Here is a 15,273-nt window from a genome sequence, read left to right on the forward strand (position 1 = left end):
CAGATTCCATTCTCTATTTTATTAAAATAAAAATTATTGTATTTTATAAGCTATTGATTGGCCCCTCTGGAGGTATTTTCATTGAATTGAAGGAAAAGAGGAAACACATTCTAACAGCTATTACAGTTTTCATTGTTAATGCTATGAAGTGAACATTAGTATTCCCCCAAAATATATATATTGAAACTGTAACCTCTGATGGGATGGTATTAGGAGGTGGGGCCTTTAGGAGGTAATTAGGGTTAGATGAGGTCATGAGGGTGGAGCCCCCAGGATGGTATTAATACCCTTATAAAAAGAGGAGAGGGGCACCTGGCTGACTCAGTTGGTAGAGCATGTGACTCAATCTCAGGGCCATGAGTTCAAGCCCAATGTTGGGCATGGAGCCTACTTTAAAAAAAAAAAAAAAAAAAAGAGGAGGAGACACAGGATCTATCCATCTCCCTTCGTGTACCAAGGAAGGGCATGTGAGAACATAACCAGGAAGAGGGCCCTCACCAAGAACTCGACCACAATGGCACCTTGGCCTCAGAATTCTAGCCTCCAGAACTGTGAAAAATAAATGTTTGCTGTTTAAGTCACCCAGTCTATGGTATTTTGTTACAGCAGCCCAAACAGACTACCACAATCAGATTAATTTATACAAACCTAAGTTCATTCTATTCGGGATCAATCAGTTTTAGTTGAAGAACAAATTTAAGGAATAAATAACAATGAATAGATTTAAGTGATGTGACTTGCTATAGTTGAGACTGAGATTCTTGATGCAGTTTACAACCTGTTAGAAGCAGTGGTTAAACACTACAATGAAGAGAACAAAGACTAGAATCTAATTGCCTGGATTTGAATCCTGATGTTGTCATTTAGAAACTGTAAGACTGGACACATTACTTGGCCTCTCCCTGCCTCAGCTTCCTTATCTGTAAGCAGAGATTAAAACGGAGATAATCAGAGCACCTACCTCCTGGGGTTGTTGGGAGGAGTTAATGAGTTAATGCATGAAATACCTAAAACCAAACCTGAAATACTGTAACTAATCCATGTTAACTATCATGATTTCTACAGAACTAATAGGAGTGCACAGTCATTCATCCCTTTACTTTTTTTAGTAAATACAACTTTCAGGCTTGGTAGGTTTTGAAAATGCAAATTCCCAAATCCCAAGATGGATTTATAGCTCCACGCCATATTTGTCTGTCTCTCTGTCTGTTGGTTTCCCTCTGCCCTCCCCTTCCCCCCACTCCTGCCCTCTCTGGAGGGGTGGGGTAAGACTGGGGAGAAGATTAGCCAAGGCAGAACATGAAATGAGGAAAAGGGAGTTTGTGTATTATCACTTAAAAGTGTTCAATGTTTCCTTTTTTTCCCCTCATGACGAATTCCTTGTATGCCTCATACTTTTGAGAAAAATAAATTCTCAAGAAGCAATCCTAAAAAAAAAAAACCCAATTAATCAAAATGATATTTTAATGGCACCATGCGGAAGGATAGAATAGCACTGTTTTATCTCAATAATACAAAGTTACTATGTTCTCCAAACAGAATAATAAAGAAAATAGCTTTTAAAGCTCCAATGGCCCAATTTATAAATTCTTAGTTTAATAAACTATTAAAGTACATCAGCATCCTGTATAGCTAAATCCCAGGTAAAGTCTTATTATAATAAGCCATAAAAAGAAGAAAGAAAGAAAGAGAGAGAGAAAGAAAGAAAGAAAGAAAGAAAGAAAGAAAGAAAGAAAGAAAGAAAGAAGAAAAAAGAAAGAAAGAAGAAAAAGAAAAGAAAATCTGCAAGTGGCCAAAGTGCAGTGAGTTGAATACTGTCTCCCATAATTCGCATCCATCTGGAACCTCAGAATGTGACTTTATTTGGAAATAGGGTCTTTGCGGATGTAATTAGTTAAGGTGGGGTCATACTGAATTAGAGTGGGCTCCAGATCCAATGACTGCTGTCCCTAGAAGAGGAGGGGGCACAGAAACAGACACAGGGGGTTAGAAGCCATGAGAAGATGGAGGCGCAGAAGAGTCAGGCTGCCACAAGCCAAGGAGTGCCAGGAGCCGCTAGCAGCCAGGAAGAGGCAAGAAAGATTCTCTAGAACCTTCACGGGGAACATGATCCTAAAGACACTATGATTTCGGACCTCAAGCCTTCCAGAACTGTGAGAGAATACATTTCTCTTGTTTTCAGTCACTCAGTTTGTGGTACTTTGTTACAGCAGTCCTAGAAAACTAATACACCAAAGAAAATGGCAGTCTCAGAATTAGTTTATAAACTTAAAAATTTAAATATCAGACTAAGTGGCAACAAACAACACTGTGTTCTCCTGACAGGAAAGAAACACAGCTTGTAACAACAGATCTCATTTTACATATATGATACATGCTAAAACAGTTGTGATATATGCATGTACTGGCATAACAAGTTATATTCCCACTGACTTGAACTGCTCAATTTTAGAAATGCTTCCGAAAATGCAATCTACTGTATCTAATAAAATTATACTTACATTTCTTTGCTGATAAGGGGCATCTATGTAATGTATAATAAATCCAGATAAGCATCATACATTCTTAAAGGTATATATTCTATCTTGCCACAAATCTTTGATAATTTTTAATTATTGAGTTTTTTCTTCTAAAAAAACAACAAAGCACTAAAACACCAGTATAATATTGACAGTTTTCATTAAAACTGGCCACCTTGAAAATCAATAGAGCAAAAATTCAATTCTTCCTACAAAAAATGTTTTTTAATGTACTTTCAATTAAAAGAACTTGATAAAGAAGTGCTCACTGGTTCTAAAAATTTATAATATCTATTTAAAAATACATTAAACTGCTTATTAGAATATTGGGGTGGCAGGTATTTTTCTTCTTCTATACTCAGAAAGCTGTCCTCAAAAATTAATCCATGAACCATTATGGATGTGCAGAATTCATTGTTGCTTTGTAGCAATCTTCCCACTTCCAAGGGAGGAGAAGGCTCAATTAGAAAATAAAAGCAATTATTTTACTATCTTTCTTGAACGCTAACAGAGTAATACAAATATACAACAACAATAATAATAACAGGCACTTTATACAGGGCTTACTATCAGCCAGGCCCTGTTGTAGGTACCTAACTTGTATTATCTCATTTAATACTTACAAAAAGTTCATGAAGCAGTTACTATTTTCATCACCTTATTTAGAAACCTCAGAAACAGGAAGTTACATCATTTGTTCCTGGCCAAACGGTGGCTTCAGAGTTCCAGCTCTGAAGAACCGCTGCACTATACTACCTCTCAACTGAATATGCCAATAGAAAAGGTTTTTGGTTTTTGTTTTTTGTTTTGTTTTGTTTGGGGGGGTTTTTTTTTTTTTTTTTTTTTAAGAAAGAGGAAGATGAAGGGGGAGAGAAAGTAAGAGGATGAACTGGAAAAAAAATCATTAATCAGTAAATGAACCATAGGGTTTTAATAATGTGGTTATATTTCTTTAAGAAGACAATATACCTAAGAATCCTATTATCCAAATTAAACTGTGGTTAAGACAAACAATGCTCAACAAAGTACCCGTAGCCATCACCTCTGATACACATCCTCCAGCGTCTATTCTTTCTTCTTCCAACAACTCTGATTATTGTCAGAGGAGCCCAGCCCATCCCCACGTCTTAGCACATGTGATCTGGCCTAAGCCAATCAGAACACTTCATTCTCTGGCCACAGTAATTGCCTCAGTAATGGGCTGAGATGCAAGTTTGTTCAATCAGAGTGAACCTCGGGAGTTTTTCTGAAACCTCTGGGGGGAAGATTCATTTATTTCTGTTGCATTCAAAGTAGGAAATCCCCTAGGGGCTGATAGCTGTCATATCGCAGTCCTGTGGGGCCCAAGAGCAGAGCAGACAGCAAAGAAGCAGAAGCAAAAAACGGAAAGGGTTCATCCAGTTCATCATGGTTCATGAAACCAATTCATTCTGACACTGTTTGAACCATAACTTAAATAGTACTTAACTTTATTTCCAAAATATTCAAATATGTAAACTAATTAATTCACTTTTTTCCAAGGTCGTGTAAGTTAAGTTTTTCTGAAATTTACACCTAGAAGAATCCTGATCTAGATATTAATACCGGGAAGTCAGGTGAGGGTGGGAGCTGAGTGGCAGACCCTGAAAGGTAGAATTAGCTGAACAGAGGGAGGAGGAGAGAGGACTGGGCTGTATGTTCTGCTGTAGCCTAGGAAGATGGCAATCTTTCTTAACCAGTTATAAATTAGCTGAGCAAACTCTCACCTCTTTCAACATTGGTCTCAAATCATGTACTTACAGAGGTTGAATAGCCAGGGGACTTGGTAGGCATATTTCAGGATGTTGGGATGTGTTGACAACTGTTTGAGATCTCGAGGGGGTCCTACAGAAAAGAGACTAGCTTTCAAGAAAGTAGGGAGGAACAAAACCCTGTTCTGATAGGAAAGGTCTTTTCTGCTTGCAGCCAACAATTCAAGAAGTTTGGGAATCCAGTTATCTGGAGACCTGTAAATTTGGGAAAGCTAAATTTCAGACTCCAATCTAAAGTTAGTGGTAGAAGGCACATTGGTGGAAAACAAACCAGACAAGCAGCCCAGGACTGGGAGGTATCATGATATTCAGGCTCCTGCAAGCACCTGCTCTTCTCCCTGCCTAAAGAAAAATTCTTCCTAATTGTATAATTCTTCCTAAGTCCTTCCTAATTGGATGCAGTCTGGGCCAATGAGCATGTCAGCTGTGTCTTCCTGCCCTAGATTCTTATAACTAAAGGAATGGATTATCAACCATGTAATCCTCCTGGCTTCAAAATATACTAGACCTTGAATCTAGGAAATTGCATCCCCATTTCTCTTCCACTGCCCACACCTTCTGAGGACAAACAATGTTCTACAAGTATCTGTAGTTATCATTTGTCATTTCCCTCCCCTGGTGTCTGTTCCTTCTAATAAACTCTCTGACCTTCAGGTAGCATTCTCTTGTCCACCTTGAGATACAACATCCCACTCACTCACTTCAACCTCCAACTACCACCTTTTCCCCTTCATCTTGGTATGTTAAGTCCTCTCTTATCTAAGGTTTCACTTTCTGTGGTTTTGGTTACCCGCTGTCAACTGCAGCCCAGAAGCAGATGATCCTCCTTCTGACTTATCATCACAAGGTCAGTAGTAGCCAAATGCCACACCAGAGTGCCTGTGTTGTTCACCTCACTTCTTCTCATCACATAGGCATTTTTTATCATTCCACATCAGCATGAGAAGGACGACTACAATATGAGATATTCTGAGAGAAAGAGACCACATCCACACAAGTTTTATTACAGTATGTTGCTATAATTGTTCTAATTTATTATTAGTTATTGTTGTTAATCTCTTGCTGTGCCTAATTTATAAATTAAACTTTATCACAGGTATGTATGTATAGAAAAAAACATACGTAGGGTTTGGTACCACCCACAATTTCAGGCTGGGGTTCTTGAAATGTATCCCCCACAGATAAAAGGGGAACTACTGTACACTTTTTCTCCAATTTCATTAAACTCCCCAGTGCTGTCTTGCTCATTTCCATTCAGTTTTCAGTCAACCCCATCTTTTTTCATTTCTTTATCTGGGCACAATTTCAGATTACATGTTTCTGTTTCCCGTGCAGTTAGGTGAGGCCAAATGACTGAGCTCTGGTCAATCAATGGAATGGGAATGCAAAACGTGTGACGCTTCCAGGCTGGTCCTTAAAAACTTCCCTCACTCAGGCTTCTTTCTCTTTCCCTTCTGCTGGAAGAATAAAGAGGGTTCTAAAGTTCATGACTGACCATGTAAAGCAGAGAAGTCCCCCATCCCTGCCACCAGCATCTCAATGACCTTCATTGGAATGACCTTCATGAACTAAATTGTTATTATACTAAGCCACTGGAATTCTGGGTTTGTTTGTTACTTGGTTGACCTGTCCTGACTAATGTCCTGACTAATACATCAGTCAAAACTATTCATATGAGATTATACAATCCTTTATTTCAACCTCTCTTTTCAAAACTTTTTATTCTCTTGATTTTATTTGCTGCTTCCCTGGAAAAAAAGCCCAGCTCAGGATATCAATTCCATCGTCTGGTTTCTCAGCTTTATGCTACCTTTTAGCTGTAACGTACAAGAGTAATGCTACCTTCTAGCTGTAGAGTAGAAGAGCAATTCACAAGACCAAAAGGACTGGTACAGCCTCAGGTCATCCCCAGTACTGCACAGGACCTTCTATCACTCCACCTATTTTGACAACTTCCCCAGTGTTTCTTGAACTCTAGGAAACATCTATTACTAATTGGCCATTCCCTCCTTGAAATGATTTCTTCCCTTGGCTCTCATTGTGCTATTCTCCAAGTTTTCCTACCTCTCTTTCACTTCGTAGACTCCTTTTCAGTTCCTCAGTCTGTCCCAACTCTTATTTCTCCATTATCCTTTAAATCCCATATTTTCTTCCATACTTTTCTCCATTGGAGGCAATTTCATCTACTCCCTTGACTTCAACTACCATGAATACATTGACAGCTGTAAAACATATCTCCAGTCTAGACAAGTCTTGAACCTCAACCCTACTGAAGTCTCAATAGGCACAAAAAATGTAATGAAACTGAAATCACCACCTTCTCCCATCTCCCCTGAAATCTGCTATTCCTTCCCCTGCATTCCCTTTGTCAGTGGATCCTCTTAGCCATAGCCTGGAAAGAGAACTCCCTCCTCCCAACTCCACAATTGTTTATAACTCATCCCACCCTCTAAATGTATTTTGGATCTGTCCCTTCTACATACCTGTTGCTACAAACATTTGTATTTTACCTGAATTACTTCAAAAACATCTTCACCAATTTCCACATCTCTAGTTTTACTTCTCCAAATCATCCCATGTGACTGATACACAGATCTTTCCACCATACAGGTCAGATGATATCCCTTCCCTACTGGGAATCCTTCAATGGCTCCCTACTACCTTTGGAATAAATAGTTTTCTGTCTCTTCTCAACTCTAGACACTTCTATACAACATCCCTCTGGACATTTTTACTCCTGTCTCCCACAGTGCCTCATACACAACATATCTACCCTTCCTAACTCTGAATCCAAATCTGAGTTTCTCACTATATTTCTTTCTCCATGAACAGCACCACTATGTCACCTGTGCCTAGATCATATATCTAAACAGCATTACTGGCGATGCCTGGCCCTCTCCCCAACATCCAGTTCATCACAAATCCTCCTGAAAGCATCAGCTTCTCCTCAAATCTAGCACAAACATCCGAGCCCAGACCAACATAATCTCTTGTCTGCAATAGCCTCCTAACTCGTCTCCTTTTTCTAACCTTGCCCTCCCTTCAAAACCTTTCACATATAGGCAGAATGATCCTGCTAAAATGTTATGATTGTGCTTAAAACCTTAAAATGATACTCCATGGCTTTCCATATCACAAAAAAAAAAAAAATAGCTTTAATGGAGCTTAGGTCCTGGTGAAGGAAGATGAAAAAATAAACATAAGAAGATAATAATGTCAAGACACTAGGGAGGGAAGGTGATTTTAGATCTGATGGCCAGGGCCAGTCTATTCCAAAAGTGACATTTCAGGGAGACCTGAAGGATTAGAAGGAGCTAGCCTTGACAAAGGAGGCAGACATCAATTTGCTTACTTACCATCATCCCCACTGAGCTGTGAGGTCCCCGAGGACAGGACCCATGATTTATTTATCATTCTGTTCTAAACATCTACCACAGTTTTTCATACTCTTAGGTTTTGAATACATATTTGATGAGTGAAGGGATGAATGAAGGTTACCTTTAAATTATTGGGCAGTGCAACTTTCAACTAATTGTGTGCTCACATTTTTTTGTACAGATGTTGACACCCACTTGTGGAACTTTCAAGCTGACAAATTTCTAGGCAGCCAAAAATGAATGGGATTGTCTTTAAAGAGTTTTGCTTTCTTTAATTCCTTCTAAAATATTTCAGAGCGGACTCTGTACAGCAGAATCTCTTACAACCAGGAGCCCTAAGGGAATAGCAGAATGGATGAACCACCTGTGGGATAGCAAAGGGTATTTCAGCCCCACCAACCATAAAAGCCAGCATCAGTTAACAGACCAGGCTCCAAGGGCCCCCAGCTTTGAGCTTCTTAATAGGCAAAAACTTTTTATACAAATTCAAATCAACCTCAGACATTCAGATTCATAAAGAAAATGATTTCAAGTAATTATAGTTTTCTGCTAAGCAGCAAAAAATAAATAAAAAAATAAAAAAATAAAAGATTCTCTAAAATATACTACATTGCATGTAATTACTGAATTTGATCTTGGAATATAAGATATTCAGGTTCATAACCCCTTACTTGCAAAGTAAAAGGTTTTTGTTTTTTTTTTAAACAAACAAGTAGGGGCACCTGGGTGGCTCAGTCAATTAAATGCCAACTCTTGATTTCAGCTCAGGTCATGATCTCAGGGTCGCCCCTCCCCCACCTCTCTCTCTCCCTCTAAAAAATTTAAAACTAAATGAATAAAACAAATAAACAAAACAAAGATTTAACAGCAAAATCTAACCCGACATGAAAATGTTTATCTCTCATTTAATCTACTTAGTGTGACTATTCATTTGTTTTACTGCAGAAACATGAAGTGTTTAATTAAAGGGTGCTGCCTCTGACTCCATAGGAATATTAAGTAATATAATATGATATATGCAATATTTTTTTTCTAAAATCCAAAAAGTTCTGATATTAAAGGTACATCTGGCCCCAAGGGTTTGGAGTAGGGGTCTGTGCTCTATTATGAGACTCACCCAATTCTATTATCTTGACTTTTAAGACTTCCATAATGTGTGGGCTTTGAAGTACTCAGGGGAAGTTAAGTCATGGTAACACAATTAGCATTATTTCAGCATTTGGAAGCAATATATAATTGAAAACTGTTCTGAATTTCCTTTCGATCTGATTTAAAATATGCACTTAAATATGCACTTATGCCACTATACTATTGCTTTTCCAATAAGTATAAACTTCTATGAGCTACAGCCTCTGATCATGAGGAAAATTTATAGATAAATCCATTATACATCAAGCCTTAATCTGGGCATTGCAATCTTCACAATAACTTGCCATAGCTTCTAATTTTCCCAAATGTTTCATTGTTCTCATTTTATAACTTTTGTAATTTTCTTATATTTTATATTTTTTCTCCCAAAAGTTTCAAGAACAGCACCTGCCTGCTAAGAGCAAGGTAAATACTGTTTGCAAGGCACACATCCAGTACCCAGCTGCAAACCTCATTATGAAATTATTTCTGATTTTTACAATCATCTTACGGATATATTTTCATCCTTCTCATCACATAACTGAGCAAACTCAGGTTCAATTTGTCCCAGGCCACATGGCTACTAAATGACAGGGCAGAATTTTGAACCCAGGAATGTCTAGTTCCCAATGATTGTTTCTTCCAAAACATCATGAGGCAAATAATTGGCCCATGCTCCAATCTCATTCTCAACTTGAGCACAATTGGAAGAAAGACTTTAAAGCTGCTTCATTTGTGGTAGAAATTAGAGTGTAATGTTTTTTGTTTTTTTTAATGCCTATGCCAGTAATTTGACAGTATCTTTATACTTCCATAAAGTGAAGATATAGTATCTGGTTTTAAAAGATTCAACTTTAAAGCCATGTAAGATAGCAATTGATGTAATTTGGATTTTATTTTTTTAAATAAATACAAATAATTGTAATTGAGTAGGCTTATCAACAAATACATCAAAATCAGATGTTTAATATTCACCCACCTTTTAGAAGCACCAACTACGTTTATTGGAAATATTATCATACAAGTTGTAGAGAAAGGCTTACACCTTGTAACAACATAGCATAAAGGGACAGAGATGAAGATCATTAATGATTTTAATTATTTTAAGGCCCATTAAAATTAGAGAAATATCAAAGCACCCACAGTGTTAAGGGTTTATTATTACAGCATTTTAGAGTTTACTAGTTCATACCTTTCAATCACAGCAAGTTATTAGCAGTGAAGGGATGAACCCTCTAAAGAGGATTTTTATTTCAATGATACAGTGTTATGGACAAGACAACCTAAGTTTAAAAAAATTAGTAGCAAGCGCTAGTTGAGTTAATCAGTTAAAGACAAACTGTGCCCTTGGGAAGCTAAATGAAAAAGCAACAGTAAAGCTTACAGAACTTAGCTCGTACAATTTGCCTTGAAGGCGGAAGATTGGTTCCCTGAAATAGCAAAGAATTATATGCTTTAGTTCAGAAAAAAGTTTTTAAAATAAAGTCTGTTATTACCTCTTCTCCTTTCAAAACAATGGAAAAATTTCTAGAGCAGAGGTTTCAATTTGTTCAATAATTGTACCTCTGAATTTAAAAAAAAACTATAAAATCATCATTGTTTTGACTTGAAAAGAAATAACAATGCAAATATTCATTATCACATAAAACATAAAAGAAACAGCAAACTGTCAGAGTTAATGCAATCTCTGCAGAGCGCTATTAGTCAGAGACAGCCGGTCAGCCCAAAACACAAAAACTCAAAAGATCACATCTTCTTAGGAATTAACATCTTCGTTAACCAACAGGAATTTGGTGTGGCAGAGAGTAAATCCAACAACTGCCTTCTTTATGAGCTGTCCCTTCACTGTTACCAAGCTGTGCAAATGTGTGAACTAGTCAGCAGCACCAGAAGCTCATGCAACTACTCACCATATTTTAACCTTGAACTGACTCATAGATTCCATGTTAGATCAAATTTAGGGGTAACATAAGCAAGCAAAGTACGACACAAGGAGTCAATTTTGAAAAGCAGAGCAAATAGCAGAAAAGTTATTTAAAATAAATCAAAAAGCTAAATGCATAAAATAGCAAAAAAAAAAATGCAACGCACTCCAGAAACCTTACAAGCAAAAACAAAACAAAACAAAAAGCTGCATTTTCAGCAAAATTTGCACATGATTAATTTGCATTAAAAAATAATCAATCAAGCGACTGAGTTCAAATTCTTTGGGGCATGCATGCAACTGATTATTTTTAAAATGCCTACCTGATTTCCAACTGTGTTTTTCTTGTGAACCTGACTGCTCCTCTGCTGAGCACTGAGAAAAGCAAAGGAGACCAGCACTGAAGAAACGCATAATACTTTTTTTGGGAACAAGTAACACATATTAAAATATATACAGGCTTTCAAAATGTATCAACAACTGAGGCAGAGCAAATTCCAAAAATCCAGGCCAGTTTAATTCTGGAAGCAAAACCAACTCAGGGGAATTAGTACCAATTAACCACCCCAAACCAAAAATATAACATCAGGGGGTAGAAAGCTGTAGTGCTACATTAATCACATGAGTCCGTACAAGTATTTGTGATGTCCTAATAGATATACAGAATAGTTGCACTGAAAATTAACAGTTAACATTTACTGAGTGTATGTTCTAAGAAGTATTTTACAGGTATTGGTGATTTTGATTTATATTTTTAACTCCATGAGGTAGTTACTATTATTCCTCTCATTTTACAGGCAGATAGAATGAGTCACAGAGAAGCAAAGTGGCTTTCTCAAAGTTACTCAGCTAATAAGTGGTGGTACCAAGTAGTCTGATTCCAGATCCCAAACTCTTTGTGATATTACCCAATCTCATTGCTTTGAACTCTACTACATTCTGACAACTCCTAGAATGATCGGATCATCGGGTCAAGCTTGGACCCATTTCCCCAATTCCAGACTCAAATGTTTTTGACAACTCACCCTCTCACATGGAAGTCTAATGGGCATCTCAAACTTAATATGCCAAAACTGAACTTGTGATGTCCTCCCTAAAACCTGCTCCACCACAGTTTTCCCCTCTTCAGTTAGCGGCAATTCCTTATTTCCAGGTGCATAAGCCAAAATCCTTGATTCCTCCCTCTCTCTCACAGACCCCATATCCAGTCATGAGCAAATGCTATTGACTTTAAGATGTATTTAAAACTCGGGGCACCTGGGTGGTTCAGTCAGTTAAGTGTCCAACTCTTGGTTTCAGCTCAGGCATGATCTCGGGGTAGTGAGATCGAGCCCCACACCCAGCTCCATGCTCAGCAAGGAGTTTGCTAGAGATTCTCTCTCTCTCTCTCCCCTCTCTACTACTCTGCCCCCTCCCCCGCTCATGCACACATTCTCTCTCTCTCTCTCTCTCTCATAAATAAATCTTTAAAATAAAATAAAATGTATTTAAAATTCAACATCTTGGGTTGCCTAGCTGGCTCAGTCAGTGGAGCATGCAACTCTTGATCTCAGGACTGTAGGTTCAAGCTCCATGCTGGGTGTGGAAATTATTTAAAGATAAAAATCTTTTTTAAAAAATACATTAGTTAATTTAATCAAATAAAATTCAACATCTTTTTACCACCCCCCATGGCTACCACATTTGTCCAAGCCATGGTTATCTCTTATTTGTATTGTTATCACTTACTGTGGTCTCTGCTTCCACACTTGTCCCCCTAATATCAATTCTCAACACAGAGGCCAAAGTGATCCTTTTAAAAAGGGTATCCTTGCCATGCTTCTGCTCAAAACGTTCTATACTACTATGCAATGCCATTCTACTCAGGGTAAAAGTCCTTACAATGGTTCACAGGCCCTACTCAACTGACCCCCAACCTCTGCCTCTTTGAATCATCTACTCTCCCCACCTTGTTCACTGGGGAGGTCCAGCCACAATGACTCCTTTCTTTTTTTCGAACCTACCAAGCACAATCCCACCTCAAAACCTTTATGCTGCTACCTGTTCCCTCTGCCTAGAATACTCATCCCCCATACAACTGCATGGCTCTTGACATCACCTTCTTCAAGTCTTTGTTCAAATTTATCTTTTCAGTGAGACCTACCATGATGACCCTATTTAAAATTATATCCCTCCTTTTCTCCAGCACTCTTATCCTCTTTATACTGTTCTATTTTTCTCTGTGGCACTTTACACTTTCAAACATACTGTATAGTTTACTGATTTTTGTGTATATCTATTTTCTGTCTTCTTCCATTAGAACATAAGCTCCTTGTGAGCAGAGCTTTTTGTCTGTTCCATGTCCCCAGTGCCTAGAAACTGCTCAGCACATAGTTGGCTTCAATGAGTATCTGTTGAATGAAAAGTCCAATGAGATTGATATCATTATAACACGAGCACAGAGGGATTAAGAGTCAGATTTGACCTCAACAATTTAACTCTGGAGTCCAGATATTTATGTGCTATGTTACTCTATCTCTCAAGAGAATGAAGGCTTTCTTTCAGTGAATTCATGAGTAAACACGTATTGATACAAGAAAATAAAAGTCACTGTGGCAATTCTGAAAAGCAATCCTGAACCCTCTCACTAGTTGTTTAAGAGTTTATAGAAGCTGTTTTAAAATTGATGAAATAGTCTAAAATAGAGAAAACATAAAGTCATCAATCAACCATTTAAAGTGATGGGATCTTGTGGTTCAGTAGCACATCACAAATCACATTTAGAACAGCTGTTGAAATTAGCAATCTTTTATAATCTACCGCGATGTATTTAAGGTGCTTCTCTTCATTCAATCTCAGGAAGAAACAAACACTACATTCAAATGAGGTTGGGGAAGGCATGAGTGGTAAAAGGGCAAACAGTATTTGATTACTAAAGATATTTTGTGTATATTTTTTTTGTTTTTCAATTTGCTAATTTCAGGGTTTGAGCTTCTTCTTTCCTCATTGTTTTTTGTTATTTTTCTACTTGTTAGTTAAATGCTTGCTTCCCTAATCACTATGAAATTCATCTCTCTCCAACCATTTCTCTACATAATCCAAATCTACTTTACTAAGGTTTTGTGGTGAGGTTGTAAATGAGATAAAAGTTTGCGTCAGGCTATGGCCAGGGGTCTGATGCACCCACACTGCCCTCTGGCTGCCCACCATGCCCTGAACCATGAAGTGTGTCTAAAGTGTTTCTCTTCTGAGGCTTCAGATCTTGGCCATCCTTTCTTTCTCCACGCCTGCAGGTTCCCCCTCTTCAGAGAAGAACTGGGACCAGCTACAACTGTACTATGATCATGCCACCTTCATGGCTATGGTCATCCTTTCCAAACCATAATTTTGTTAGGGTTTTCTTAAGGGGAAATGTTTTAAAATAAAGCATTTACTAGTAGTGATAATTTTAAACTATGATAGATCCACAGGTGTTTATAGCAGGCAAACTATTGGGGACCCTTGAATTATGTGTATAACCATAACAGAAAAACAGTAGAACATAAAAGTGAAAGATTGTTGATGACTCCCTGTGCTACCTTAAGCAAAGAATATGGCCCATACAGACCTCAGTGCCTTACCTATAAAGTGTGAATGAGTGAGTGTGTGTGTGTCTGTGTGTGTAGACAGAGAGACAGAGACAAGGGGTGGGGAACTACCCTACCTGTTTCTTAGGTTCCTCTTAGATCCAAGATTCCTTGAGAGGCAAAGTTATTCCCAGAAGCTTATGACCTATACTACGTAAAGAGACTTTCCACTGACAGAATCCTTATCTACTAAATAATCATATTTAGGATCTACCATATTCTAAGAATATGCAGGAGGAAAAAGATTTACTTTATAACCCAATATCAGGTATTAGTGTTAAAACAAACACTATGGGGTGCCTGGGTGGCACAGTCGGTTGAATGTCTGACTCTTGGTTTCGGCTCAGGTCATGGTCTCAGGGTTGTGAAATCAAACCCTGTGCTGGGCTCTGTGCTCAGCACAGAGTCTGCTTCAGATTCTCTCTCTCCCTCTCCCTCTGCCCTCCCACTAATGCACTCTCTCTCTCAAATAAATAATAAATCTCTTTTAAAAAACCCAAATACTAAAGTGCTCAACATCGCTCGGCATCAGGGAAATCCAAATCAAAACCTCAATGAGATACCACCTCACACCAGTCAGAATGGCTGAAATTAACAAGTCAGGAAATGACAGATGTTGGTGGGGAGACAGAGAAAGGGGAACCCTCCTACACTGTTGGTGGGAATGCCAGCTGGTGCAGCCACTCTGGAAAACAGTATGAGGGTTCCTCAAAAAGTTGAAAATAGAGCTACCACATGACCCAGCAACTGCACTACTGGGTATTTACCCCAAAGATACAAATGTAGGGATCCAAAGGGGTACATGCACCCTGATGTTTATAGCAGCAATGTCCACAATAGCCAAACTGTGGAAAGAGCCAAGATGTCCATCGACAGATGAATGGATAAAGAAGAAGTGGTATATATATACAATGGAATATTATGCAGCCA

The 15,273-nt window shown here is 38.2% G+C and overlaps 1 protein-coding gene across 8 annotated transcripts in view; it reads right to left on the minus strand.

Moving 5' to 3' along the window:
- Window positions 1–15,273, minus strand: part of DNM3 (dynamin 3) — a 585,110-nt gene that overhangs the window by 301,772 nt on the left and 268,065 nt on the right. For 5 of the 8 annotated variants that reach the window (XM_027613359.2, XM_027613356.2, XM_027613357.2 and 2 more), the window contains exons 13-14: window positions 11,062–11,113; window positions 10,215–10,244 (exon numbers count right to left, since the gene is read on the minus strand). In XM_027613359.2, coding sequence (XP_027469160.1) covers window positions 10,215–10,244; window positions 11,062–11,113 — 82 coding nt within the window. The remainder of the gene's footprint in view (window positions 1–10,214; window positions 10,245–11,061; window positions 11,114–15,273) is intronic. The other 3 variants (XM_027613361.2, XM_027613358.2, XM_027613364.2) reach the window with 1 other exon arrangement.

The sequence above is a fragment of the Zalophus californianus genome, chromosome 10 (assembly GCF_009762305.2).
Source record: "Zalophus californianus isolate mZalCal1 chromosome 10, mZalCal1.pri.v2, whole genome shotgun sequence".
NCBI classification, from domain to species: Eukaryota; Metazoa; Chordata; class Mammalia; order Carnivora; family Otariidae; genus Zalophus; species Zalophus californianus.